The sequence below is a fragment of the Stegodyphus dumicola genome, chromosome 11 (genome assembly GCF_044657685.1).
Source record: "Stegodyphus dumicola isolate Sdum_Otavi_A_Nest chromosome 11, ASM4465768v1".
In the NCBI taxonomy this organism is placed as follows: domain Eukaryota; kingdom Metazoa; phylum Arthropoda; class Arachnida; order Araneae; family Eresidae; genus Stegodyphus; species Stegodyphus dumicola.
Window position 1 is genome coordinate 55,208,998 of NC_140778.1, and position 27,994 is coordinate 55,236,991.

At 33.9% G+C, this 27,994-nt stretch overlaps 1 protein-coding gene across 2 annotated transcripts in view; it reads right to left on the bottom strand.

Moving 5' to 3' along the window:
- Window positions 1–27,994, bottom strand: part of LOC118193525 (phosphatidylinositol-3,5-bisphosphate 3-phosphatase MTMR14-like) — a 61,182-nt gene that overhangs the window by 26,474 nt on the left and 6,714 nt on the right. For both annotated transcript variants that reach the window (XM_085826446.1, XM_085826447.1), the window contains 4 exons: window positions 27,604–27,715; window positions 5,228–5,306; window positions 5,105–5,153; window positions 3,867–3,929 (listed from right to left, as the gene is read on the bottom strand). In XM_085826446.1, the coding sequence (XP_085682572.1) occupies window positions 3,867–3,929; window positions 5,105–5,153; window positions 5,228–5,306; window positions 27,604–27,715 (303 nt within the window). The remainder of the gene's footprint in view (window positions 1–3,866; window positions 3,930–5,104; window positions 5,154–5,227; window positions 5,307–27,603; window positions 27,716–27,994) is intronic.

Sequence of the window (27,994 nt, forward strand, 5' to 3'; positions counted from 1 at the left end):
AGAAAATCTTCGAAGTCAAAAAATCTTTAAAATGCTCAGCATCAACTGTCAATAAAGTGATTAATACCGATTTAGACATCGAAATATTTAATGTGTATAGTTCTTCTCCAAAGACATATCGCCGAAAGCAGAACGCGCTGCAGAACACTCCGAGAAACAATTATTCGGACAAAAATGTTGCCACAATAGATGGATATTACGTATATTTAAATGAGTTCGATAAAAATATGCCTTTATTACCACAGAGGAAAAATCTTGGAACGTGGTTCACAGAATCTAAAGGAAGTTTTCCGAAGGGATTATCGATTGTTACCTTTTTTACATGACTGCAAATGAAAGTTAAAGAAAGTGGAGAAAACTGTTGCTTGGTACATTATCAGCAACTCATGTTATCCTTAGTTTTCCAAATATCGAACACCTTTCTTTACCCAACCAGTAATCCATCACTAGCAAGGCAAAGCAAGCAGCTGCAGGTCAAAATCCACTACTAATTTCCTGGAAAACGGAAAAAATGAGAAAGGAATTGGTATCAACGCTATAACAATGCAATCACATCCCTGCTAAACCTCCTGAGGTATCGTTTACGGATTTTCGGGCTTTTGGACTTTTAAAAATCGGATTGTTCAGACTGATCTACAACCCTCCTAGGATTTTCTAAAGCTGTTCGAAAGGAATGGGATAAAATGCCTTTTCTAGAACTAAAAAAGGACTTGTCGCGGAAATTACGGTGCAGAAAGATAAGGGTTTTCAAAATGGAACAATGAAAAAGGTTTTTTAGGAAGTTTATTTGTGTAAATACATTGAAAATCTTATAAGAGATGTGTGAACAGCTTTAGTATAATCGACAAATAGGAAACAATGATTTAAAAATAAATTAGCTTTGAACACTCAGTACATGCGAAAAACGAACCTTTGTATCGTAAGGATCTTAAGTTTTACTAACGTTTATTTTATTTTAAATCTTTACTATCACTTCTTATTTTCTACTTCCGGCCAGAATTATAAGCGTTAATATATTTATGCAAAGTTTGTCTGGCGAACGCCAAGTATTTAAGTTGTGGCTTTTTGCCAAGCGAGGAAGAGGAAGCAGTTAGTCGAAGCAGGCCGCTTACCTTAGAAGTTTTACTCAGTTGCTGGTTGCCTTCCAGGCCAGAGGTTTAATCCTCTTGATAACTTTAAACGTATTGTAGTGTTCACAGTTCTCTGTACTCTGTACTACATACGGCTTCCTGTTAATATAAGGCCAATCTTCCACGTTTATTATTTCAAAGTTAAGAGTTTAGTTTTATTTTTATATTTTTACGTTTAGACCACAAGTAGTGGGTCTTTGTATTCCGAAGTACGGAAGTTATTGTAAATAGAGAAAAATAAAGGGTTTTGTATACCCTTCTTGTGTATCCTGTCTACTTCCCACAGTTATTGAACATAGCTTTAGTAAGCTCTCTGTTCAGAGTCAGGTCCTTGCATGTTCCCAAAGAAAGTAAGACGGAACAATTGAACCTGATAGTATCAGCTAAAGCAACACCAAATTAAGTTTGCTATAAACTGCATCTGGGAGGCTAATCCAGCTTTGCTTAGTCAATTTCCACATTAAAAAGGGAAATATCGCCGCTGTAAAATGTTTATTAACTTTTGACTGCTATGGACTCGTATATGCGCCCAGGAAAACCCATCGTGTAGCCTGTGGGTGCATATGTGAGTCTGTCGCAAGCCATCGGCATGGAGTATGCACGCTCGACAAAGGGCTTGGCCGTTTACTGGAGTCTTATGTGCATGTTCTGAAATTATTTCCGTCTTAATATGTCTCCCCCGTGGGTTGACTCAGGCAAACGCCTGGGAAGTACTGGTTAGGATCTGTACCTAGGCAGTCTCAAACACGGGGGTATAATAACAGACTTCACAGAAGGCCTGAGGGCTCTCGGGACAAAGTAAGGCTCGGCAGGGACCGTACGGCTACTGCCTTGTCTGCCCTTGCTCTGTGAGGTCGCCACATGGTAGATTGTTAAGATGCGCGGGGTTGGCACTTAATTCCGTATGGCCATTGAAGCCGGGGCCTCCTTGTAGCTTTGAGTTATCTTAATACGTCCTCTTCTAGAGTGTTGACTGAGGAGAATTCCTGGGAAGTACTGACTAGGATCTGTTTCTAGACGGTCTCAACCACGAGGGTATAGAATCGGTCTTCACAGAAAGCCTGAGGCTACTCGGGACAGTGCAAGGCTCGGCAGAGACCGTACTGGTACTGCGTTGTCTGCCCTCGCTCTGTGGGGTCGAAACATTGTAGATCGATACGTGGCGGGGCGGCACTTAATTCCGATTGGTAAAGAAGTTTTAGGACGGAAGCTGTCTCGTCACCAGTTGTCTCAATATGTCCAACACCAGGAAGAACCTTGTGCCTCGTTAGTTGCGCAGCAACGAAAAAAATGAAATGTTTGGTCAGCCATTATGCGACCGCACGCCACTAATTCCAAGTTCTTAGACTTAAAACAGTTAGCGGGGAAGGCGCTAAAGTAAAAAAATAATGTATTTCAATCACTTGAAGTCTGGCGAGCACTTAGAGCATGCCTTTCCTCGGTAACGCTTACGTGAAAAGATCTGAAAGCTTTCGAGATTTTATATTGCACGCAAAAGTTTTTAACGTTTTGGTTTTACCTTTACTTACTAGGTTTTTAGCAGTTAAAACAAAATAACAGCAAAACTGCACATCTTAAGAATTTCCGATACAAAGTCTCTCGCGCTGGAGATAAACAGGTTTCTTTCCGTAGAGTGTTGGCATTGCTCGCTTTAAAATCATAGTTTGTTAATTAAACCTTCGTTAAAGTATTACAAAATTTGAAGTACACAATAAAATTCGAGCTTCAAAGTACTCATGTTCGGTTGGAGGACTACGCTATTCAAAATTAGATGGCTCTCTGTACTGTTTCATAATGCGAGAAACATTCATGCAGATACTTCATTACTTAGTTTCTTACAATACACTACATGGCGATAATATTTAGTTTAAAAAGTGAGAGAATCTGAGAAATCTTACCATTATAAATGGTTTAATAGACCATGGAGAAATACGGTGAGATAGATAAATGGAGGGCGTCGGGTTGCCAGAAAGTAGCAAGGAAAGATAGGGTTGTCCGATTGGCAACAAAATTGGCGATGTGTCAGATTGCAACGAGAAAATTCTAGAATGCACTTTTATCTTTTTCACGAAGATGGTTTAAAGCTATATATACTCCAACTGTACGGGGAGAAAATAGAGTCTTCAGTTCAGGGATTAGCTCGAGAGCGGTCGAAAGAGTCTGGAGCTGTACTTTAGTGTTTTGCTGTGAAGCTGTTTTCACCATTATAGCCTGTACGGTGTTTTGTCGAGTGTTTCAGCATGCTTGTCGTTTTTCGACAAGCGTAAATGTGCCTTTCGAACTGTCCTGTGATACAGCTTATACTGGCGAACAAATTGAGTTTTGATTCTATGAATTGTTGCAGAACTACGAACTGGTAGAAAGCAACAATATTAATAAGTTGCTATTGCCAAATCATTCTATAAATAACATTCATCCGCTTTTTCACTAGTTTCGTTTTGCGGATATTTTACGAGTGAAAAAGCAAATGCGGATGCGGACTAGCCACCAGTTAAGTAAGAGTAGCAAGCTAAATAGTAGAAAACCATAAAACAGACCTCAACATATGAAGTTCGGAAACGCCATCGGCTGAACCGAAAGGCTTAAGTTTTCAATCTTCAGATTTTAGTTCATATAATTTATCTAGTATGTCATAATTTATCTAGGATTTCGCAAAACGGAGTAACAGCATTCGTGGTGCTAGTGATTCAATTTCTTGCAGTTGTGCTTTATAAACATACAAACGAAATTACTTACAAAAGTGTACTCGTGGATTCAGCAATATTCGATGCTACCTGCACGACCTGGGTTGCAGCGTTCCTGAAGAGAAAACATTAAATTATACAATTAGTAATCTAGTGTAAATGCTTAAAACTTGCTTATAAGGCTCGTAATAGTAGAAAAACTTTAAAGCAAAACAACTATTAACCCTCCGCACTCGAGCGATTCCGGGCCGATATGAAGAGTCCACTTTGTGTGCGCTAGGTGATAAGGTCGCATAGAGTATCTTTGTCTAGGCTAAATGATTTCGGATTGCAATACTACCATTTTTGGTGGTGAAATCCTGGTGCAATGAGTGGCCTTTGTTAGTGATTCCGGTTGCAGTCTCGAAGGCAACTCCAATAGGCAAAAAAGTCTTCATTAGGGTGAGGAGATAGGCACCTTCGTTGTACGAGGGAAGGAGTTTTCAACCTCCGGGAGTTCAGCGCAAGTAACGGCAGGGTGAATATAAAAGGTGGTTTCCTGAGAAGAGACCAGATTTCTTTTCTGCTAGAGCTATGGGCATGTTGGCCCGCTAGAACTATATTTCCTAGTGCATAATGCGATAGAGCATTTTTCCTGTTAAAATTCTCAAATTACGGGACTATATGTATCGAAGTCCCATACTGTCAAGAATCGTAACTATTAAAGTTTTTACTTTATTAAAATTCATGTTGTTAGAACTTCAGTTTGAAGTTCATTTCAACTCTGTATTATAACCCGGGGTTTATGTAGCGATTTAGGCCACTACACCACAGCTGTAACAGTGCTTTGGAACTATATCAGTTTAAGATGAGCGATAAGATAATCCTATCTGAAGTACTTTCGCGTAACAGGCTCGGCTTGCCTTCTTAGCTAAATCTTAGCATTGAATTCTCTTGAAAGAAAACTAAATGAAAATTAAGCTTTAGAAAAATTAAAGCAAAAGCTGCATTAGCTCTTCTCTAATACAGCTCAAATCGCCAGAGAAAAAGAGGCCTCGAGTGGAGAGGGTTAACATTTGAAGTTCAGTTGGGTTCTTACTTCTAGAATACTTTTAGGATGTTAAGTTATGGTGTTTTGGAGAACCTTACTATCATTACAACCTAATTGCAGTTATTACCATGTTGATTCTACCTTGTCTTATGTGTTTTATGTTAATCGATAACATGCCATAGGTATTCACTTATAGAAATTAAATTGAAGTGCATTTTCATAGGCTTACGTTAAGATATGAATGGAAGGAAAAACCTTACTTGACCATCTCCACGGCCATGGCATAGTTATCTTCATGAATGACTTCAGCTGGAAAGAAAAAAAGCAGGTGATTATTATCAAACAAAGATTACTAAAATGAAGGTAAATCGAATCGAACTAACCTTTTGGGTCTGGTTGTTGTTTAATATTCTCCGAAACAGAAGAAAGTGGGTTGCTGAGTGTCGCAGATCGGCAAACTAACTGAAATTTCAAAACAATCAGGGTTGATCATCAAGGGATATCGTGGTTAGAGGTGTCAATTGTTTACCAATATTGAAAGGAAAGATAGTAAACTAATCCACTCAAATAGCACCAATTTGTTCTTAACAAGGATCAAAATGATCATAAGTTTAATTTTACAATATACGGTCATGAGTTTATTACACGGCAACATCTGTACCTTCACTTAATTTTAAGTACACATGCTGTATAAAATTATAATAGTAGAAGAGGTTTAATTTGAACATCTCTGAACGAAACTAAAGTTTGAGCTTAAGACATCCCATACACTTCCTCTAAAATAACTATGAGCAGTATCTTTAGAAGCTACTATAAATTTAATCAGATTTAATTCAGTGTCTTAGTTGCTGCAGTTATTTCCCAGAAGTATTAAAAAGAATCATTGCTGCAAATGGATGTATTTATGCCCTGGAGTTATTTAAAATCCAGCTTACTTAACTAAATTGAGTCTTTACAAAAGCTTTACGATATGTCTTGACTTATGCATCAGACTTGGGCAATGACTACTCATTACGTGATAAGGAAGCTCTGGGAAGTTTTGAGAGAAAGATTTTACGTTGCATTCTTGGTGGGCTTCAAGTGAATGGATCATTGAGAAGTTCTAATTTAGAAATCTAAAATTGACAAAGAACCCAATATTGCAAAATTCGTCAAATTACAGAGACTTAAATGGGTTGGCCATCTGCTTGAAATAAACGAAAATAGCTGCTGCAAGAAAATCGTTCTGGAAAAGCCCATGGGAAATAGACCTAGGGGTAGACCCTAGCTAATATGGATCGATTGTGTCGAAAAAGAGCTTAATATTTTAAAGGTTAAAACTGGAAAATAGTTGGCAACAGTAGAGATGGCCATGTCCCACCCAGGGCTGTCGAGTCATTGAAAAAGTTATTTCCAACCAACAGCTGTTTTCGGATTTATTCAGAAAATGTTTTTCCATAGTAGTAATTCATTACCATATAACATATATTCTGAAATACAAGTCTCTTCCCTCATTCGCTAGTCACTTTATAAATTATTCTACTTTAATTTCGAAAACTGAATCAAAAGTGCTGGAAAGCAGTGATCTCAATTTTTGGCTAGGAAGGGTGCCGCGTTTTATAAAAGCTTGAACGTAAACATTGGTTTAATATTCCATTATTTGCTATAAACAGTTTCTGATAATAAGTTGGTTTTAAACTGGCGGCACATTAACCGTTAAAAAGTCTTTTTTTACATAGAAGTGTCACTTGCAAGAACACAATCAGAACATTTGTGCGGCCTTATATACACATACAAGCTGAGTGTAATTTTAATTTACCATCTTGTAAAGATGGCAACACTAGATAAACGTAGTAGTAGTGCATTGTATGACAAATAACCTGGAGATGTTATTAGCGCCAGAACATGTTGACAATACACAAAAGTAGAATTACAAATTACTATTAATTAATATCAAGTACAGTTACAAATTTAGTACAACAGACATAAAATCAAAAGGAATAAAATGCTAAATATTAAAATGAAGTTAACTCATGATTTATACAATATGAAATGTGAAGCACGTATAAAATCTTAAGACACGAGACATTTAAACTCGTAGCATTAAAACACAAGGATGCAACATCAAATTACACGATAAAAAACCAGTTTCTCTCAAGCAGTGAAATAAACGAACATTGTCATCTTGACCGATTGTTCGGACAAGACGTCAAGAGACAAGTCACTTATTAAAATATTTTAAATGAAGTGTTAAAAGACAAGTGAATTAAAAAAGGGCGCACTGTCACAACACTGACAGCAAGAACGAACAGATTCACTCTCGGCCCTTAAAAGGTACCATGTGAGACATGGTTTTGTTTGGGTTTTATGCGATTACGGAAAAATCTCGAAGGATACCTGCCCAAAGGGAGAGATCCCTTCGCGGAAGACTTAAAATGAAAACCGGCTCGTATGCACGTTACACATGGGGAAAACCACGTGAACACCCATGCAGCCAGCATATTCGCGGGATTTGAACCTCGGACCGAACTACCAGTGTTCAACGACTTTACCAGTGTTCAACGAGTGTTCAACGCTCAGGGGTCACATGCGTTACACGAAAGAGACCAATACGAAGACTGGTTAAAGTTGCTTCTTCCCTTCGGTTTCATATTGAATGCCAGTATTGAACTAGAGGTTTCACGCTTTAAATTTTATTGAGGACCTGGGCATCCCACAGTACCTGCAAATTATTTGAGTCTTCTCTTTATAATTTAAATATTTGTTGGGGCAATATGCTGGCTGCACAAATCAACAGCAGATTTCACTTCGTGAATGTCTACTAGTTAGTTCCCCCCCCCGGATACCATCATGCCCGGGTACCCAACTGTACAGAATTTCGTGGTCATGCTTTTGAGTTTAATTTTAACTTCACAATATCCACGACTGCAGGATTGGTCAAACAGTTAATGAAAACTAAAAATCGTTCAATCCGAATTAATTTCCTTCATTGTTCTACGTTTATGTAGGAGCATTACATATTAAGCATCACAATCAACACCTATATGGAAAATGAACATAGCATTAAAGAAAGCCAGCAGTTTGCTCGCTCAAAAAAATTTAAGGTATTAAAATCCTCGCCGAGTCACTGATTAATGCAACTACTTCGGGTACTTATTAGCCGAGAAAGGCTATTATTCTCGAATGGGCATATTGGATCGAATGACTTAAATGCAGTGCACGACTTCCGAAATTGTTGCTAATAAATATTATCGCCTTGTATTATATTTAAATTAAGTGAAGAAACTGTATCAATGCATACATGCTTCTCACAATGTGAAAACACGATACCTAGAACCATCCAATTTTGAATAACGGTCCTGCACCGAAATATGGGAACTGCAAGCTCGAATTTTGAATTGATTTTATTACCCATTCGATATTTTGTAAAACTAACGAATTTCACTAACAAATCAACGATGTCAAAGGAAGTAGTACCAACACACTGTACGGAACAAAATATTTATCGCCAGCGCGCGAGACTATCCGGAATTCTAAATATATACTGTTTTTAAATATTTTTATTCCAGAAGAATGCTAGACCAAAAAGCTCTCGAAACGTGCATGTGTGTATAAAGGAAAAAATACCGCTTTGGGCGTAATACGAAATCTTAAAATTCAGACTATTTTGTTGATCTGCCAGCTGACCAAGTTACCGAGTAACACCTGATGGCTACCAAAGATTGGTAGGAATTGCCCTCACCGTCGTAACAGTGCAAAATAACAGCAGCAAAAATAATTTTGCCTTGGACAAGGGCGATTGCCCATAAGCATACATTACGATGATTATCTTAGTACATAAAAAATGGTCTAGCATGTCGAGTAAGCAAAAATTTAAGGAACAGCAGACTCAAACTAAGAAACAGCACTACCACCCTGAAATAATTTGGACTTTTCAGAAGAGTTGTTCATATGCTACCGCGTATTCCCCTGGCGAGAAAAATCTTAACATAGAATTATTACTGCGGCTGTTGTGTATTAATGCGTACAGTACAAAAATATATGTACTGCATAGCTGTTTTTACGAAGTACGGGGACTACAAATGGTACTTGCAGATAGGCGTTCCATTATATTTTGTAAAAGGTACATAATGTAATGTTAGGCTAATTTAAGGTATCGAATTTGAGGTTAATTTGAAACTTTCGAGAATTTGGATTTTAGAATACTTTTAGTCAATGAATTTGTGAATGAATTTTGAATCATTATTTACTGAAATTAGTGATAATGCAGTCAAGACGATGATTTAGTCCAAGGGTTCTCAAACGGTGGTACGCAAAGGAAAATATATTTAACTATTAAATTAAAAAATTAAAACCCAACATCCTGACAGTTTTTTTTTCACAAACATTCGCAAATTTGTGCGATTTGAGCTTTGTTCAAGAGTGGTGGTGGTACTAAAGATTCAGTTTTTGTTTAGATGGTACGCATTAGTCAAAAGGTTGAGAACCTGTTTTAGTCAATATTTAATGAATCTAGTCATAATGCAGTCAAGACGATGTACACTTTGCACACACAGAATTGGCGAGAGTTTCATTTCTCCCGCTTTACTGAGCCTATTGATGAAATTGAACTTGTCTTTTTCATGTGTGGGAAAGCGCTAGGTAGAATAAAATATACATTATACTTACATTTAGTATATTTTCCAACAGTTTTTGAAACAAAACCAGACATTTTGTGAAACGACTTACCGATTTGTCTATATTTAGATTCTAGACTCAAATTGCATCTAAATATTTAAATTTGGTGAAAAACGAGAACTGTGGATGTGTCGTAACTTACATTCCTTTCCTCCGCATTGAGCACGACGGAATAGGTGTATCGTTCATTTCCAATAGTTTAATTTGTATTAAACGCAGATGTTACTTTTAAGATCCGTAAAGGACATTTGGCGTTATATTGCTTAAAAAAGGCGGCAATATATAAATCTGTACATACCTTTGAAAATTGATAAAAACTTTCAATTTTTTGGCAGGTATGTGTAGAAATACATCTGCTTAAAGCGACGATAAAAATTATCGCTATAATTTAAATATTTTACGAAAAGTTTAAAAATACTAAATGCAAAAAGTCAAAATTACCGCGAATTTTACTTTGATTGGACCTTAATTTCGAATTATGAAAGAAGGGACTAAGCAAGATTAGTAAGATTAATACCAAATTTGATCAATACCGCGGAGTTAAAATTTTAAGAGCAAATTGTTTAAAAACTACTCGTACGATTTTTACAAGCCTGATCCTTTGACATAATTTGAGTCGTAGAATCGAAATGCAGAAAAACATCGATACGTCATTCAAGAAAAATTCCGATTTTGTGTCAAAATACCTACCTTAAAAAAATCCTGTATATAAATCAAATTATCTTAAATCACTCTTTCAAGACATGAAAAACGCAACTTCAATTTTATAAATCGGCCTAGTAGAACGGGAGATACAGAACTGTCCAATTTTTTGGGGTGGTGGGCAGAGTGTACAGCCTTATATTTACATGATACTCATCTATAGCCATGGACCTATACTTATATACTAAGTTATAAAGAAAAAGATAAGGCATTCTCAGGTGGTAACAATTGTTATTTCAGTCGGATTTCTAAGAGGAATATTATTGCAATTTAAAGGAAGTAGAAAAATGCTTTTGTTTTTCTTATCTATAATTCTAATCTATAAAACTCAAGGAACTAATCCTTTGACTACCAACGGGACATACATGACCCCTTTAAAAGTTTAATAGAAAGGGTTAAAAGTGCTTAGAATATATGCAATGTACCCTAGTTGTGCATGTTCCATCTTTTGTTATCCAGTTGGCGTCAAACGTTTTCCCGCCAAATGAAATAATTTCTTTTGAATTCTTAGTCAAAGGGCTAAAAGCAATTTACACTATTCAGGTGGCCTAAAATTATACTTTAAAGAACTGCTTAAGAGTTTAGTTTAACGAATTATTGCCCAAGATTGATGAGCTAGACAAGAGCGCATGAACTCGACAAGTATTTAGGCCCGATTCCGCTAATTGTTTAAAAAGCGGTGGCTATTGCGGAACACAGAGAAATGCAGCGAAAGTAAAAAGATCTTTTTCTAAAACATTCATAAATTTCATTTTTAGGAAAAATCATTCACCGATAACGGCATCTATCCCAAATTAGAAGATTGTTTATGTTTAACATGAGCTTTATGCTAAAGAAAACAGCAACAGTTGAAGACAAAAGCAGTCGTTATCCTACGAGGCTAGTCATTTATCCAATTAAATTATTTATACAGTGGGTGAAAAAGTATTGACAATTGCCTAAAATTGATCATATTACCTAACAAAGGAAATACCTGACGATTTCAGCTAACGAACATAGGAGGTAATCAACACACAAATCTAATGAAACTTTCAATTTAATATGCGTTTTATACAAAATATACAATAAAAAGGTAAATTTGCATGTCAAAAAGTATTGGCAAAGTTCTAACTGCTATGCAAATTTTGTTATGTAGAGGTTACGTGTTTAGACTGATAAGAAACCTTATTAGTATACAGTCTGCAGTGCTACTTCAAAACTTAAAATGTTATTTTGCTAATACTGTGATAAAATGGCTTCGAAGTCGAAGGAGTGATGTTGATGTTAAAGACATGATTATTCAGCTAAGAAATGAGGGTTTAACTAATCGTGCTTTAGAAATACAGTTAAACATAAGTTTATTTACAGTTAGAAATGTTGTAAAAAGTTCAAAGAGACGGGATCGACGGAAAATAAGATTAGAAGTGGACGGTATCGAATATTTTCTGCAATATAAAATGTTACGTTATCAAAGATGTTAAGAAAAACCCTAAAATAATTGCACCCCAGTTACTTAAAGATGTCGCTAATACTTCGCATAAAACTTAGTGTACAGACTCGTTAGAATTTCTGACATACGGGAAGTTATGGAAAAACAGCTAGAAATAAACCTTTCATTTCAGAAATAAACGGGCGAAAGGGATTAGATTTTGCAAAATCTCATTTTAATTCATCACAAGAATTTTGGAACCCTGTTATTTTGTTCGACGAATTGAAATGCAACATTTTCGAGAGTGATGGACGAAAATATGTGTGCAGAGCTTAACACCGAACTGGGAAAACAAAACTTTGTAGTTTGGGGCAGTATGGCAGCAAACGGAATCTGTAACCTGTGCTTCATTGGTGGTATTATGACAGCACACGCATACATTGATATATTGCGCCATAACAAAATTCAGTCTCCCAAAAACTTCGTTTAGGAACATCATTTGAGTTTGCACAGAACAATGACTGTAAGGACTCAATGAACCTCATCTCGCAATAGTTACTGTATAATGCTCCTTGTCAGTCAAAGACACCGCCTCAATAGCCTGACATGAAATTCAATTAAAAATTTATGCCTTAAATTGGACCTAGAAGTCAGGAAACAAAATTTCGTGTAAAAATGAACTTAAGTGTTTACTCCTGCAAGAATGGCACAAAATTCCCAACAGGGCTGGTTTTTTCCAACAGGACTTTGGTTTTCTCTATGAGAAATAGATTACAAGCTCTTATAGATGCAAAAGGTATGAATACAAAATATTTAATTTTGTTCCCACATTTTTCTGTATGATCTTGCCAATACTTTTTTGACATGCCAATTTACGTTTTTGTTGTATATTTTGTGTAAAAGCCATATTAAAACGAAAGTTTCATTAGGATTTGTGTCTTTATTGCCTCCAGTGTTCATTTTGTACAGCTAAAATTGTCAAGCATTTCCTTTGTTTCCCAATATGATCTGTTAAAGGCAATTGCTAATAGTTTTCTTACCCACTGTACGTAAAGTGTTTGATGTAATGGTCAAAACTGGGAATCGTCAACATTTCTTAAAGCCACAGATGTAAAATATTGTTCAGAATACCTGCTACTCATGATACTTTATACTTTGCGATATATTGGCATCATAGCAGAATGATATCCTTCGGTGTTACCAGTTCCATTAGCGATCCCTGCGGGGGTGCTAATGCATCCCAACAAGGGTGTGATTTCCGCATTAAGGTAATCTCCAGACAAGATGGGAGAAACAATTTGAAGCGCCTTGCTTCTTAATTGAAGACTACATATCAAGCAAGTTGCTCACAGGAGTGCCGTTGATGAATCAGAAGATGTGAAAAAATTATGCAAATGGATGCGAAATATGCAAAATACAGAAATTGAGAATACGTAAATTATTTACAATAAATGGTGTCCCTATGTTAGCAGGACACATTAAATTGAGGCTTGCCGGCAGTCGTATATACGTGGCTGCTAAACCAATCAGCTTGCCGTTTCGGCTGTAGAACCCAGTTTCAAAGTACACCAAGACTGCGATAAAGATAAATGCAGAGTAAGTAAAATGATCACAAAGTGAAGTTTCAATTGTTGATTCAAAAGTTGAAATTCAAAAGTTGAATTCAAAAGTTGAAGTAGTCACAAAAATTGAGTTCAAGATGTATGCTACGCATGGATGGTGGCAAAAGAACGACACCTCCCCCAATATTACTTGTTAATTTTCGTTGAATAGTGTTGAATGCTAGGGGCATGCTGCTTGAAAGGTTACTTTATGGGATTACGGCAAAGCCTCGAGGTCCATCTGCCCAAGGGTGATGTTAAGTTTAGGATTATATATCTTTAGATTGCCAATAGATGGCGGTAGTGTTTGTAAAAAGAAACCGATGTCAATTATGTATATGCATCTGTTCGTCTTTGGTGTTAGTGAATAAACGTTGCGTGGAATAACGCTCCTCTGTTTATTAGAGATTTACACATATTTTGTTTATGGTGCCTGCAAACCGGGATTATTACGAACCAGAAAATCGACAGACTGAATATTTCGAAAATGGAGGGCGTTCTTGAACATTTGAAAAAGAAACGATCGGTTGTTAGACAATTAACTACGAAACTGATAACCAAAGTCGAATCGAATTTAGCAAATAATATTCCGCTAAATGAGAAAATTGAGGATTTATATGAACAGTGAATTGAGAAAAATGAATGAACCGAAAAGTTTAGATTCAGAAATAGAAACGAAAGTAACTTCAGAGGAGATTGAAAATGAAGTTACCTTAAGTGAAGAATACCAGGATAAAACTGTTATGGAGAGGAAGAATTCGGAAACTTCTAGAACAGTTCATCAGAATGAAACGGCTAATGTTGCACTTCCAATTGAAGCGAAAACAGTGAAGTTGCCACGTCTGCAAATCGGAACTTATTATGGAGATTCGTGTAAATGGTTTGACTTTTGGAACCAATTCGAAAATACAATTCATAATCATAGTGGATTGGGAAAACTGAAAACTTTGCGTACCTAAAATCCGTACTTGGAGGTAATGCTTTAGCTGCCATTTCCGGTTTCGCTTTAAGTGACCAGAATTATGATTCCGCAGTAGAAATATTGAAAGAACGTTTTGGAAGACAAGATGTTATCACCTCACATATGAATAAATTATTATCCCTTGAACCAGTGGGAAACATTTCAAATGTTAAAGCACTGCGTAAGCTGTACGATGAATGCGAAGTCAACATTCGAAGTTTAGAATCGTTAAACGTTACTTCTGGAAGTTATGGAAATATTCTCTGTCCTATCATTTTGCAGAAATTTCCAGAGGAATTAAATCGAAGTCGAAATATGGAAGCAGGATTTGATATAAAGGAACTTATAGAATTCTTAAAAAAAGTTAACTGTCGAGAAGCTGCAAGTTTAATAAACTCTGCGAAAACGAATCAGAAACCATACTTTCGTCAAAATGAACAACGCACGAAAGTTTATCCGAATTATAAACCGAAAGTTCCGACTGCTTCAGCTATATCAACAATTGGATACAAATGTATATTTTGTGATAAAGAAGACCATACGAAATATGAATGTACTGAGGTGAACTCTGAAGAGAAACGCAACATTTTGAAACGTACAGGAAAATGTTTTCTGTGTTTTCGATGTAGACATTTAGCTATCAACTGTAAGAACAAACAGTTTTCCTGCAAAAAGTGCCGCGGTAAACATCATGAAAGTGTGTTAAATCCCGCATCAGCTGTCTCCAGTGTAAAAAATAAGGAAACTGAAACATCGGCGGAAATTGTTCAAAATTCTTCTGCCAAAACTGGATCTAATATTATGCTTCAAACGGTGTATGCTGTGGCTGAGGGCAGAAATAAGAATTGTATTGAGAGATGTCTTCTTGACGGCGGTAGCCAAATCTCTGCAATTCGAGAAGATTTATCAAGAAAATTACAATTACCAGTGAAAGGAGAAACTGTTTTAAATCTGCATACCTTCGGTGAAAAGAACGGGAAACATTGGCGTCGAAAGAAAGTTGAACTTACGCTCCGGAATATTAATGACCCTGAAAAATCCATAAATCTCGAAGTCATCGAAGTACCAGTCTTAACAAATGCCGATATACGGGTACCAGATGTAGAAATCAAATTCAAACTCCAAGCATTCGGCGTCACTTTGACAGACTGCAGCGGCGCCGATGGAATGAATCATATTTCCGTTTTAATCGGCGCGGACATTATATGGAAAATAACAAGCGAAGAAATAACAAGGATAAACAGAAACGCCGTAGCGATGAAAACCTTGTTTGGGTGGTGTATACAAGGCAAATTTTCTTCCTCAGACTTTCAAATCCATGATGCGTGTTTGAACTTAAGTGTAGAAGAGAAACTTCTAAAAAGCGTCGAATCGTTTTGGGATATTGAATCCATAGGTATTAAAAATATTTCTGACGAAGAACAAAATGGCCTTGCAAATATTTAACAACTCGATTACACAAAAGGGTTATTGATACGAAATTAGACTTCCATGGAAAGATCAGAATGTGACTTTAAGAGACAATTTTAAGAATGCTGAAAGACGATTCTTAAATCTGATCGAACAATTTAAATCAAACTTGAACTTTTATACGCAATATAAAGTGATTGACTATCAGTTTAAGGAAGAAATCAGAATAGGTCGATCTTGGTACTCCATCTGGGAGACGAACTTACTACATACCTCACCGTGCTGTCATCCGGGAAGATCATAATTCTACAAAACTTCGCATTGTTTATGATGCTTCTTCAAAGGAAAAAAATCATGAATCGATAAATAATTTACTGCAAGGACCAAATCTTCATTCTGAACTTTTGAAAGTTTTAATAAATTTTCGACTTCATCGAATTGCATTTACGTCAGATATTGAGAAAGCGTTTTTGCAAATTTCTGTAGCACCTGAAGATTGGGATTCAATGCGATTTTTGTGGATTGATGAGAATTCAAGTTTGAGCAATCCGAGAATTCAAGTTTATCAGATGTGTCGTGTAATTTTTGGAGCAAAATCAAGTCCATTTTTGCTGGGCGCTTGCATTAAGCATCATTTAAAGAAATTTGAAAACATCTATCCCATAACTGTAGAAATGTTAGAAAACTTCATGTATGTTGACAATTTTATTTGTGGATCAGATACGGAGGAGGAAACGATACAGATATATCATGAAGCCAATGATATAATGAAAAGGCATCAATGACTTTGACCAAATTGAATTCCAATTCGGATATTGTAAAAAACCAGTATAAATCAAGTGACAACTTCGTTAGCTTCAAATTGCCTGACTGCGATTCCCCCTCAAAGATTCTTGGACTTCAATGGGATACAATTAAGGATATCTTCTGTTTTAATGCACAAGACGTTGATTTCATCCAGTCAAATGACCAAACACAACGTTGTGTTTTAAAAGCTGCTTCAAAAATCTTCGATCCTGTTGGTTTTCTTGCTCCATACGTTATTCAAGCAAAAGTTCTGTTTCACGATTTATGGCTGAAAGGTGTTGATCGGGATGAAATTATCCCACCAGAATTGCAAGACAAGTGGAACAAATGGTATAGGCAACTATGTGATCTACCTAATATTCAGATACCTCGGTGGTATTTTCGTGATGTTGATGAAACGCCTGAAACACTGAAACTACATTGTTTTTGTGATTCATCTCAAAGTGCTTACAGAGCAGCAGTGTACGTGAAATTCCATAGTTTAAAATATTCTAGAGAAAGTTTAGTGATAGCCAAGAGCAGAGTGGCACCCCTGAAAAAATTATCTTTACCAAGACTCGAGCTTATGGCAGCAGTGTTAGGTGCAAGACTTGTAACTACAGTCCGTGTGTATTTTCCTCAAGCTAAGATTAATTTATGGACAGATTCTCTTATTGTGCTTCATTGGATAAAAAACTCACCACGGCGATGGAAAACATTCTTACAAAATCGAGTGTCCGAAATTCAAGACAAAACATCCCCGAGTATGTGGCATTGTCCTGGCTCAGATAATCCAGACGACAAAATCACACGCGGTGTTAAAGTGAGTGATCTTGTAGTAGATCAAGTGTGGTGGCATGGACCTCCATGGCTTCATCAGGATGAAATAAATTGGCCTAAAGTGAACGAGAATTGTAACAGTAGATAGTGTTGAAGAAAGAGTTGTAACTCAAGTTACTAGCAGTGTTAAACCTTTACAACCTGTGTTAAAAATAGAAAACTTTAGTGACTTAGGTAAACTTTTAAGAGTCACGTCATATGTATTTAGATTCATTAATAATTTAAAGTCACAATAGAGCGATTGGTCCTGTGACCAAAAATGAAATATGTAATGCTATGTGTTATTGAATTATCACAAGGTGAGTATTTTTTTGAAGAGTTGAATGATGTTAAATGTAAAAAACCATTCTCATAATTCCAAATTGTTTGGGTTAAATCCAGTAATGGATGAAAAGGGTTGTTTAAGAGTTGGAAGTAGATTAGTGAAATCATTAGATGCCGATGAAATTCAGCCTATAATATTACCAAATAATTATTTTTCTCATTTAATTATTTTGAATTGTCATGAAGAGGCACTTCATAGTGGTGTAAATGAAACTTTAGTGCAAGTAAGAGGGAAATTTTGGATTTTAAAAGCTAGACGTTTTGTTAAATCTGTGTCACATGATTTTAGATTTTGTAAAAAATATGCTAAAGCTGGACACGAGATATCGGCTCCTCTTCCAGCTGACCGAGTGGAGAAAGCTCAACCATTTGAGGTAAGTGGCATAGATTTCGCCGGCCCTTTTTATTTAAAAGGTGGTACAAAAGTGTACATTTCATTCTTTACCTGTGCAGCGACTCTAGGAGTCCATTTAGAATTGTTATCAAATTTAAGTACAGAGTGTTTCATTCAAGCCTTACGTAGATTTTTTGCACGTAGAGGTATTTGTAGAGTTATTTATTCTGATAATGCTAAAACCTTTAAAACTGCTGATCGTGAATTAAAATATTTGTATAAATTATGTAAAGATGAAAAGGTTCTAAATTTCCTTGGTAAAAATGAGTTTGAATGGAAATTTATTGTAGAAGGGGCTTCTTGATGGGGCGGATTCTGGGAACGTTTGGTAAGATCTGTAAAAACTTGTTTAAAACGTATCTTAGGTAAAGCTTCTTTATATTATGAAGAACTGTATACTGTCTTAGTTGAAGTTGAAGCTGTTATTAATTCTAGACCTATAACGTATGTATACAATGAACCAAATGAACCTGATTCTCTTTCACCATCTTATTTTATAACTGGATCTAGATTGACTGTTTTACCTTCACCTGAATCTAAACTAGAATCTACAAGTTGATTAGGAAGTTTATTATGGAAACAGACAATTAATATTAGAGCATTTTTAGAAAAGATTTTATAAAGAATATTTGTTAGAATTAAGATCAATCATGTTTTCAAAACCTCCAAAGAATTCTCCCGTGTTTAATATTAATGATGTTGTACTTGTACGAGAAGGTAATGTTAAACGCTGTAACTGGAAGATAGGTAGGATTAAGGAATTATTTCATGGAGGAGATGATAGAATTAGATGTGAGATTCAGTTGGATAAGGGTGTTATTAGAAGACCAATTAAAAGACTTTATAATCTTGAAGTTCAGTAAACTTGATGCATCCGCTTACGGATGCATGGGGGGAGTGTTAAGTTTAGGATTATACATCTTTAAATTGCCAATAGATGGAGGTAGTGTTTGTAAAAAGAAACTGATGTCAATTATGTATATGTATCTGTTCGTCTTTGGTGTTCGTGAATAAACGTTGTGTGGAATAACGCTTCTCTGTTTATTAGAGATTTACACATTTTGTTTAGGTGGGAATACTTTCGTGGAAAATTTTGTAAAAGAACCTGCCTCGTATACACGTTACCCATGGGGGAAAACCACGAAAACGTCCATGCATCCAGCCCTTTCGCGGAATTCGAAACTCGAACCGAACTACCAGTGTTCAGCAACTGTACCGTTCGTCCGCCGGTGGGTCTGCTTTAATGATAAATTGCAATATTGAAGACAGTGTAAACACGCATCGATACTTTTCCCGATAGGATATGGTTGAAGTAGTAAAATCGCAAGGAACAACTTAAAGGTACCTATCTTCTGAAGAGTACAGATTTACTTTTCAGAAAATAAGAAAACTCCAACAAATCTTCCCTCAGTAACAAGGCGTGCATCTTTATTTCGAAATCGAGAAAACTTGAACTAGCTGTGTAAGGAAAACTAATATGATGTCTTACTCCAGTAACGGCGCAAAATATTTGAATACCGAATATTCACCATGTGAACGATGTCCAAAACCCGATTCTAAGCTTGATTTTAGCCGATTAACAACACGCGACTAAGTACACAACCGAGCAATTACGTTACTATAAGTGGCATTTTAAAACACTAAAGGTGTATTTAATTTTGGCAAAGCACACTACGGTTATCTGCCTAAGGGGAGGGATGCCTTCGTGGAGGACTTTCTAAGAGAAACTGGCTCATATACACGTTACACATGGGGAAAACCACGAAAACGGCCATGCAGCCAGCCCGTTTGCGGGATTCGAACCTCGGATCGAACTACCAGTGTTCAGCTACTTTACCGCTCGGCCGCTGGTGGGCTCTTAAACACTAACATACATTAGAGGAAATTATTTAAAACGCACACACATACATTTCCTATGGTGAGCTGCAAGTGGTAGAAACTAAGGGTTAAATCAAAAGGAAACCCGAACGAAGTGAAGGATATTTCGCGTAGACGATGAAAGTCTTAATTGTTGACACTTAAATCCAGCACTCTAAAACGCTTATTTCTGCGCAAATTATTCTTGATATCTTCGAAAACTTGTTTGCAGAATCACTCCGGTTCCAAAAAGGAATGTATTTAAACACCAATGATCCAGTTATTCAGTTCTAAAACTTGTCGAAAGTAGCCTTATGGTCGAATTAAATATTTATCTGGGACCTTGGCCTAATATGAAAAATTTAACATAATTCTTAATGTCATTCTCATCTAAAAATCTCTCGTGGACCATTGGCAACTTTTATTCATTGTCGACACCAGGACCAGCAGGTCAAAGCGTATGGTGAAGGGATTTACTGCATTCTAAAACTCATGGTTTATAGCTATCGAACTGCAAAATTCAAGGAAGTTCAGTTCGAAGATAACTCAGAACTATGATTCATCGAGTTAACACAATGCAAATATTAGTAATTAGAATGCAAGGCAACCAGTAACCATACAGAAATCCTATATTGCAGTAATGTTACATGTAGTAAATAGTATGGATATAAACATCATTGCACATTTGTAATCAACTTCAAACTGGACAACGAAATAAATCAAATGGACTGAAATTTTTTCAAGTTCTTGCAAGAAATATCTTCAGACATTTCTAAACTTTGAGTCGGTGGTATGACGACCTGTTCTATGTTTGAGTCGGTGTTCGCCCGACAAAAGAAAGGCTGTATAAATATTGACGTTAACGCTGAAAGTGCAGAAATAGGTTATTCTGGAGTTTAGGGCGATCCCTTAAAAATGCGGAAAGTTCTCATATTACCTAGACAATTTTCACATTACCTACTACGCACTTGTGAAAGTGAAAATAAGATTTTTATTCGAAAAACAGCAACGTTTCTGTGCACTTAAAACAGCCACCACTTTTTAAAATGTTCATGGGAAAGGGTTTCAGAAAATGTTACTTCAAATCTAAATGTACCACAAATAGGTGTGCTTTTAAAAAATCCAGTTGCTATGAAATTCAAATTATCAGCAATCTTAAGATAGTAATAAGTGCGCAATTTGCTTATGTTTCGTAAATTTCCTTAATTCTAATATTTTAAACAGTTTTTTATTTTAAACAGTTTTTTATTTTAAACAGTTTTTTATTTTAAACAGTTTTTTATTTTAAACAGTTTTTTATTTTAAACAGTTTTTTATTTTAAACAGTTTTTTATTTTAAACAGTTTTTTATTTTAAACAGTTTTTTATTTTAAACAGTTTTTTATTTTAAACAGTTTTTTATTTTAAACAGTTTTTTATTTTAAACAGTTTTTTATTTTAAACAGTTTTTTATTTTAAACAGTTTTTTATTTTAAACAGTTTTTTATTTTAAACAGTTTTTTATTTTAAACAGTTTTTTATTTTAAACAGTTTTTTATTTTAAACAGTTTTTTATTTTAAACAGTTTTTTATTTTAAACAGTTTTTTATTTTAAACAGTTTTTTATTTTAAACAGTTTTTTATTTTAAACAGTTTTTTATTTTAAACAGTTTTTTATTTTAAACAGTTTTTTATTTTAAACAGTTTTTTATTTTAAACAGTTTTTTATTTTAAACAGTTTTTTATTTTAAACAGTTTTTTATTTTAAACAGTTTTTTATTTTAAACAGTTTTTTATTTTAAACAGTTTTTTATTTTAAACAGTTTTTTATTTTAAACAGTTTTTTATTTTAAACAGTTTTTTATTTTAAACAGTTTTTTATTTTAAACAGTTTTTTATTTTAAACAGTTTTTTATTTTAAACAGTTTTTTATTTTAAACAGTTTTTTATTTTAAACAGTTTTTTATTTTAAACAGTTTTTTATTTTAAACAGTTTTTTATTTTAAACAGTTTTTTATTTTAAACAGTTTTTTATTTTAAACAGTTTTTTATTTTAAACAGTTTTTTATTTTAAACAGTTTTTTATTTTAAACAGTTTTTTATTTTAAACAGTTTTTTATTTTAAACAGTTTTTTATTTTAAACAGTTTTTTATTTTAAACAGTTTTTTATTTTAAACAGTTTTTTATTTTAAACAGTTTTTTATTTTAAACAGTTTTTTATTTTAAACAGTTTTTTATTTTAAACAGTTTTTTATTTTAAACAGTTTTTTATTTTAAACAGTTTTTTATTTTAAACAGTTTTTTATTTTAAACAGTTTTTTATTTTAAACAGTTTTTTATTTTAAACAGTTTTTTATTTTAAACAGTTTTTTATTTTAAACAGTTTTTTATTTTAAACAGTTTTTTATTTTAAACAGTTTTTTATTTTAAACAGTTTTTTATTTTAAACAGTTTTTTATTTTAAACAGTTTTTTATTTTAAACAGTTTTTTATTTTAAACAGTTTTTTATTTTAAACAGTTTTTTATTTTAAACAGTTTTTTATTTTAAACAGTTTTTTATTTTAAACAGTTTTTTATTTTAAACAGTTTTTTATTTTAAACAGTTTTTTATTTTAAACAGTTTTTTATTTTAAACAGTTTTTTATTTTAAACAGTTTTTTATTTTAAACAGTTTTTTATTTTAAACAGTTTTTTATTTTAAACAGTTTTTTATTTTAAACAGTTTTTTATTTTAAACAGTTTTTTATTTTAAACAGTTTTTTATTTTAAACAGTTTTTTATTTTAAACAGTTTTTTATTTTAAACAGTTTTTTATTTTAAACAGTTTTTTATTTTAAACAGTTTTTTATTTTAAACAGTTTTTTATTTTAAACAGTTTTTTATTTTAAACAGTTTTTTATTTTAAACAGTTTTTTATTTTAAACAGTTTTTTATTTTAAACAGTTTTTTATTTTAAACAGTTTTTTATTTTAAACAGTTTTTTATTTTAAACAGTTTTTTATTTTAAACAGTTTTTTATTTTAAACAGTTTTTTATTTTAAACAGTTTTTTATTTTAAACAGTTTTTTATTTTAAACAGTTTTTTATTTTAAACAGTTTTTTATTTTAAACAGTTTTTTATTTTAAACAGTTTTTTATTTTAAACAGTTTTTTATTTTAAACAGTTTTTTATTTTAAACAGTTTTTTATTTTAAACAGTTTTTTATTTTAAACAGTTTTTTATTTTAAACAGTTTTTTATTTTAAACAGTTTTTTATTTTAAACAGTTTTTTATTTTAAACAGTTTTTTATTTTAAACAGTTTTTTATTTTAAACAGTTTTTTATTTTAAACAGTTTTTTATTTTAAACAGTTTTTTATTTTAAACAGTTTTTTATTTTAAACAGTTTTTTATTTTAAACAGTTTTTTATTTTAAACAGTTTTTTATTTTAAACAGTTTTTTATTTTAAACAGTTTTTTATTTTAAACAGTTTTTTATTTTAAACAGTTTTTTATTTTAAACAGTTTTTTATTTTAAACAGTTTTTTATTTTAAACAGTTTTTTATTTTAAACAGTTTTTTATTTTAAACAGTTTTTTATTTTAAACAGTTTTTTATTTTAAACAGTTTTTTATTTTAAACAGTTTTTTATTTTAAACAGTTTTTTATTTTAAACAGTTTTTTATTTTAAACAGTTTTTTATTTTAAACAGTTATTATACCGCATCCTAGTATAATTGGATCGCTCATTCATTCTATCAACTAATTTGTTAATTGTATTAACTTGATTTCTTAGGTATGAAGAATAAATAAAATTACGTTAAGGGTACAGAAACTGTTGTTGCTAATCCACGAAAGATCTTGTTTTCAATTTAACGAGCGCCTAGTAAACTTGAACTAGCTAGATCAGCGAGTGCCTAGTAGGTAATGTGCAAAGTGGAGGGAGGGGAAGAAAATTACAGAAACAAACTTTTGAACTTTAACGATACGGAAGCCGTTAATGTTCACATTACCCAGATAACATACGGAAAACTTCATTTCACTTTTAGGAGGAAGTTACTTAATGGAGATTTGCTAAGTAACCAGCACATTAGCGTCAACACCGACACTGTTTAATAGATTTTAAGCCATAGTGAAAGAACTCTGTACATATACAAGACCATGACACCTTTATTGAAAATTATAATCGTTTATTTAATACACTTAAGTTGCATTCGAATTTTAATTGAGCTTTCAGGGAATTACCAGAATTGTATAAAGTAAAAATTTAAGATTCATGTATAATCAACTAAGAAGTGTTTACTGTGCGTTTATGTTATGAGCTAGGTTTATATGGGAAATTCAGCAAGCTCAATTATTTGAACACAGATGTCGAGCTGTCATTCATAGAACCTTGACTTCACTTTAAGAAAAATTCGGAATGAGTTTATTTAAATACGACTAATTATATCTAAATAGCCGTATCCCTTCCGAAGGAAATTTTTAAGTAGTTCAAATGAATAAAGCCTAAAAGACATTTTAAAGTTAACCATCCTGGACGACAAGAGGTAAAATATCATGAAATTTCGATGCAATTAGTAACAAACGACAAATACAAGGTTATTTAAAACTTAGAGGTATTATTAGCCATGAACATTTCCATCGAGTATTTAATCGAACATGTTTTCAGAAAGGCTAATTTAGAGGGAAAAATCTTCCAATAGGGGGTGTACAAAGGCAGGAAACAGTTGCTTTCAGACTCCACGAAATCAGTGCTAAACTTTAAAAAGGTTGGAACCTGTACATTTTATGACTCAGCAATTCACTTAATATGGCAGGAAGGGGTACTTCATACAAAAATGGAAGATTTTTATTCATGGCACGTCAATTCTAGAATGCAAACGGTTATTAATATACACAGGCGTTTGGTACATTTTTAGATCATTTTGCTTCGCTGTCAAAAGTGGTATGCTTCGAATGTTTTTAGTGCAACTATATTTTTGAAAGTAACTTATAGTCTACTACTTCAGTTTTGTTTTCATGAAAAATGTCGCTTTTAAAGAAGTAGTGGATGGAACGCTATGTTTGTACCGTTTCTGAAGAAAATTCTTTAGTTATTAAAAACGTTATGAAAGCCATAGTTTTCCAGGTATTCTGTTAACAGTGCCGGATTCAGAAATTTATGTGCATACTTAAGTACGCGTGTGTGTACACGCATTTATAAGTACATATACTTGTGCATACATATATTTCCGAATCTGGTACCGATTTTTCGATATCTAAAGGTATGGTAATTAACAGCGATTAATGCTGACTGAATCTTTAAAAGGGGAAAAGAGTGAATCTTCTCTCTCCGCAACTTACCGCGCTACAGAATTCTCAGGGAGAAACCTTTATACGGACAAAAATAGGAAAGTGTTGTCATAAAAGTCTTGGGTGTACTTAAATGACTGCCAAAAAAGATCCACGTATTATCAATAAAAACACGGTTCAAAGAATCTAAAGAAAGTTTTAAGAGGGATTTACGATCGCTGCTGGTTTTCCATAAAACTGCAAATTAAAAATCATGAGAGTGCAGGAAAATGTCAAGATTAACTGCACATGTTGTCAAACAAATTTATAGCCAATTTTCAAATGTGAAATAATTTCTTTACACAGTGACTAAACAGTAGACATGCATGAAGACACAGCAAGCGGCGAACATTAAACTCCAAGGCCAATTTTCTGGGGAAAAAAGGAACAAGAAAATGGTACCAAGGCCATACCTTTCACTTTTATCCCTATTAAATCTCCTGATCTATCATTAATGTATATTTGCGCTTTTGGTGTTTTGGACAACCTGTTTAATAAGCGTCGAACTAAGACATACTTGGATTTTGAAAAGCTGTTCAAGAGTAGAGGAATAATATACCTCTTCTGATACTACAAAAGGCTTTATTGTTTAGATAGAATAAGCGTTATTTAAAACAAAATGTTACGTAAAATATTTCCGCTATTGCAATGAAAATCGTCCAAAAACGGGTAAACAGCTAGTGTAGCGATATGCCTTAAGCAAACTCCCAACGCTCGTTCTGTGTCTAATGAAATTTATACCGCCAAATGTCTAAAAAAGTTAATCTTACAATGTCTTAAAAAATCAAGCGATTTTTCTTAAGATCGTTCTTGAGCAGGGCTTAATATCTAGAAAATCAAATTCTAATTAAAGCTAGAAGTGCCGGAGTCTTATAAAAGACCACCAGGAAAGAAAATAACTGAAATTGAAAATTAAATTAAAGCAAAATAAAAAGAAATGTAAAGAGAAATAGAAATTAAAATACAAATAATTAAATTATTGGAACTCATCTTATTTGGGGCTCCGGTTGGAATTACAATTAAACTGAGAAGCTAAAAAGTTCAGCTGATGCCCATAGAATTTAAGCCCTGGTTATAAGCATTTTAAAGGTATTAAAAATGTAAAATCTTGTAGCAGAGAAATGAAAAGAGATATAGCGATTAAAACATCAGTAAAAAGAATAGTAAATTCTAGAAACAGCATTACTCTATCGAAGGAAATTTTAACAGAAAAGCGTAGCTTTGGATTGGTTGGTTTGGTTGGTTTGGTTTAATTATGGCAAAGCACACTAGGGCTATCTGCCTAAGGGGGGTGCCTTCGTGGAAGACTTCGTGGAAACTTGCTCGTATACATGTTACATACGGAGAAAACCACAAAAACGCCCATGCAGCCAGCTCGTTCGCGGGACGAACTACCAGTGTTCAGAGACTTCACCGTTCAGCCGCTACGTGTAGCTTTGGAAACAAAGGAAAGAAGACTTTCTGATCGCTATGGCCTATCGATATAATTTTAACTGTAAAGCAGAAATTTTCCCTGAATTTGATTCCATAACGACGTGATAATAAGCGTTGACAGGACAGAGACAAGAGGACAGAGAACCCAGTGTTTGGTTACATCGTTCAAAAGTCTTCACTAAGAAGACACTAGCGCGGCAAGTGACTGATCAGATTATCGCTTTTAATTTTTTATGAATGAAAAATTTATACACCGTCAAATTCTATGCACTTCCTGAGAATAAGTCTTTGGGTTAAGGAAAAGCGTCAACCATCATCCAGGGTTTGCGACCGAGCCTTACATTTATAAGTTGCAACAGACTTTTAAGGCATTTACTATTAACCTATTAAGTACCATGAGACACATTTGGGGATTCGTCTTGGTAGCGTAAATTTGGTAACTAATTACTACAATGGAACAATGGTTACTTTTTTACATTGCTGAAATATTTCTTAATCTTTTGCACGAGCTGTTGAGTAGTAATTGTTAAATGAGCGAGCTGGAGAGTTATTTGACAAGTAAAATTTTTTCGATTTCAGGACCTAAACACTTTCAAAATACGGTATGTCATATAATGTATATCATTTCCAACTCTCGTGTACTGCCGTCTTCCAATAGTTTTAGAATACATTTATTAACTATTTATTGACAATTTGAATTTTAATTTACGGTGAGGGCTACTTGAAATGACCATTCCCATTTGGGGCTCATGGCAAATTGCATCCATATTTCATTTTGCAGTTTGTATCAATCTAGACACCCAGAAGTAAATGTAAATCGAGAGAAAAGATTTCGCAGTTAATGACTTAAAATTTGTCTGTCGAAATAGGGGTTCACTTACAGAAAAGTGCCAGAGCCCTTTCATTTTGGGCTCCGATGGCCTTCGGGGCAATTTGAACTCTGTAGATAGGTGAAAAGTCCCGCTGTGTTGGCAAGATTTAATTTTACGATGGTGTAATAATCTAGAGATGGAGTACTTGCAATGAATTAAGTTTCCTTTAAAATTGTTAAACTGGAATGTACTGCACGATTTAAATTTCTTACTAAAAAACGTACTTTTCCGTCGATCAGGATGACCGGAACAGCAAATCGCCTTCTTACTCGACTGTAACGGCATTTTTCAATCCGCTTCAAGTATTCTTTAGGGTCTAACTTCGAAGAGCAGGATCTGGAAGTTAAACACAAGTTAATGAATTGAAATTACAAGTCGAATACACACTAGAACTCAATATGCAAAGTAACTGGGGTTACTGCTAGTTTGAAATACCGGATTCTTATATCCGGGTATATACTGCTTGTCAGTTGCGTAGCATAAAAAGTGCAGGAACTGAACCCGTAAACATACGAATTGAGATAAGTTAGGTTATGAGATTGTGGCAAAGCACGCGAGAACTAGCTGCCTTTGAGAGGGAAAACTTCGTGGAAAATTTCCAACATATCCGAGTAG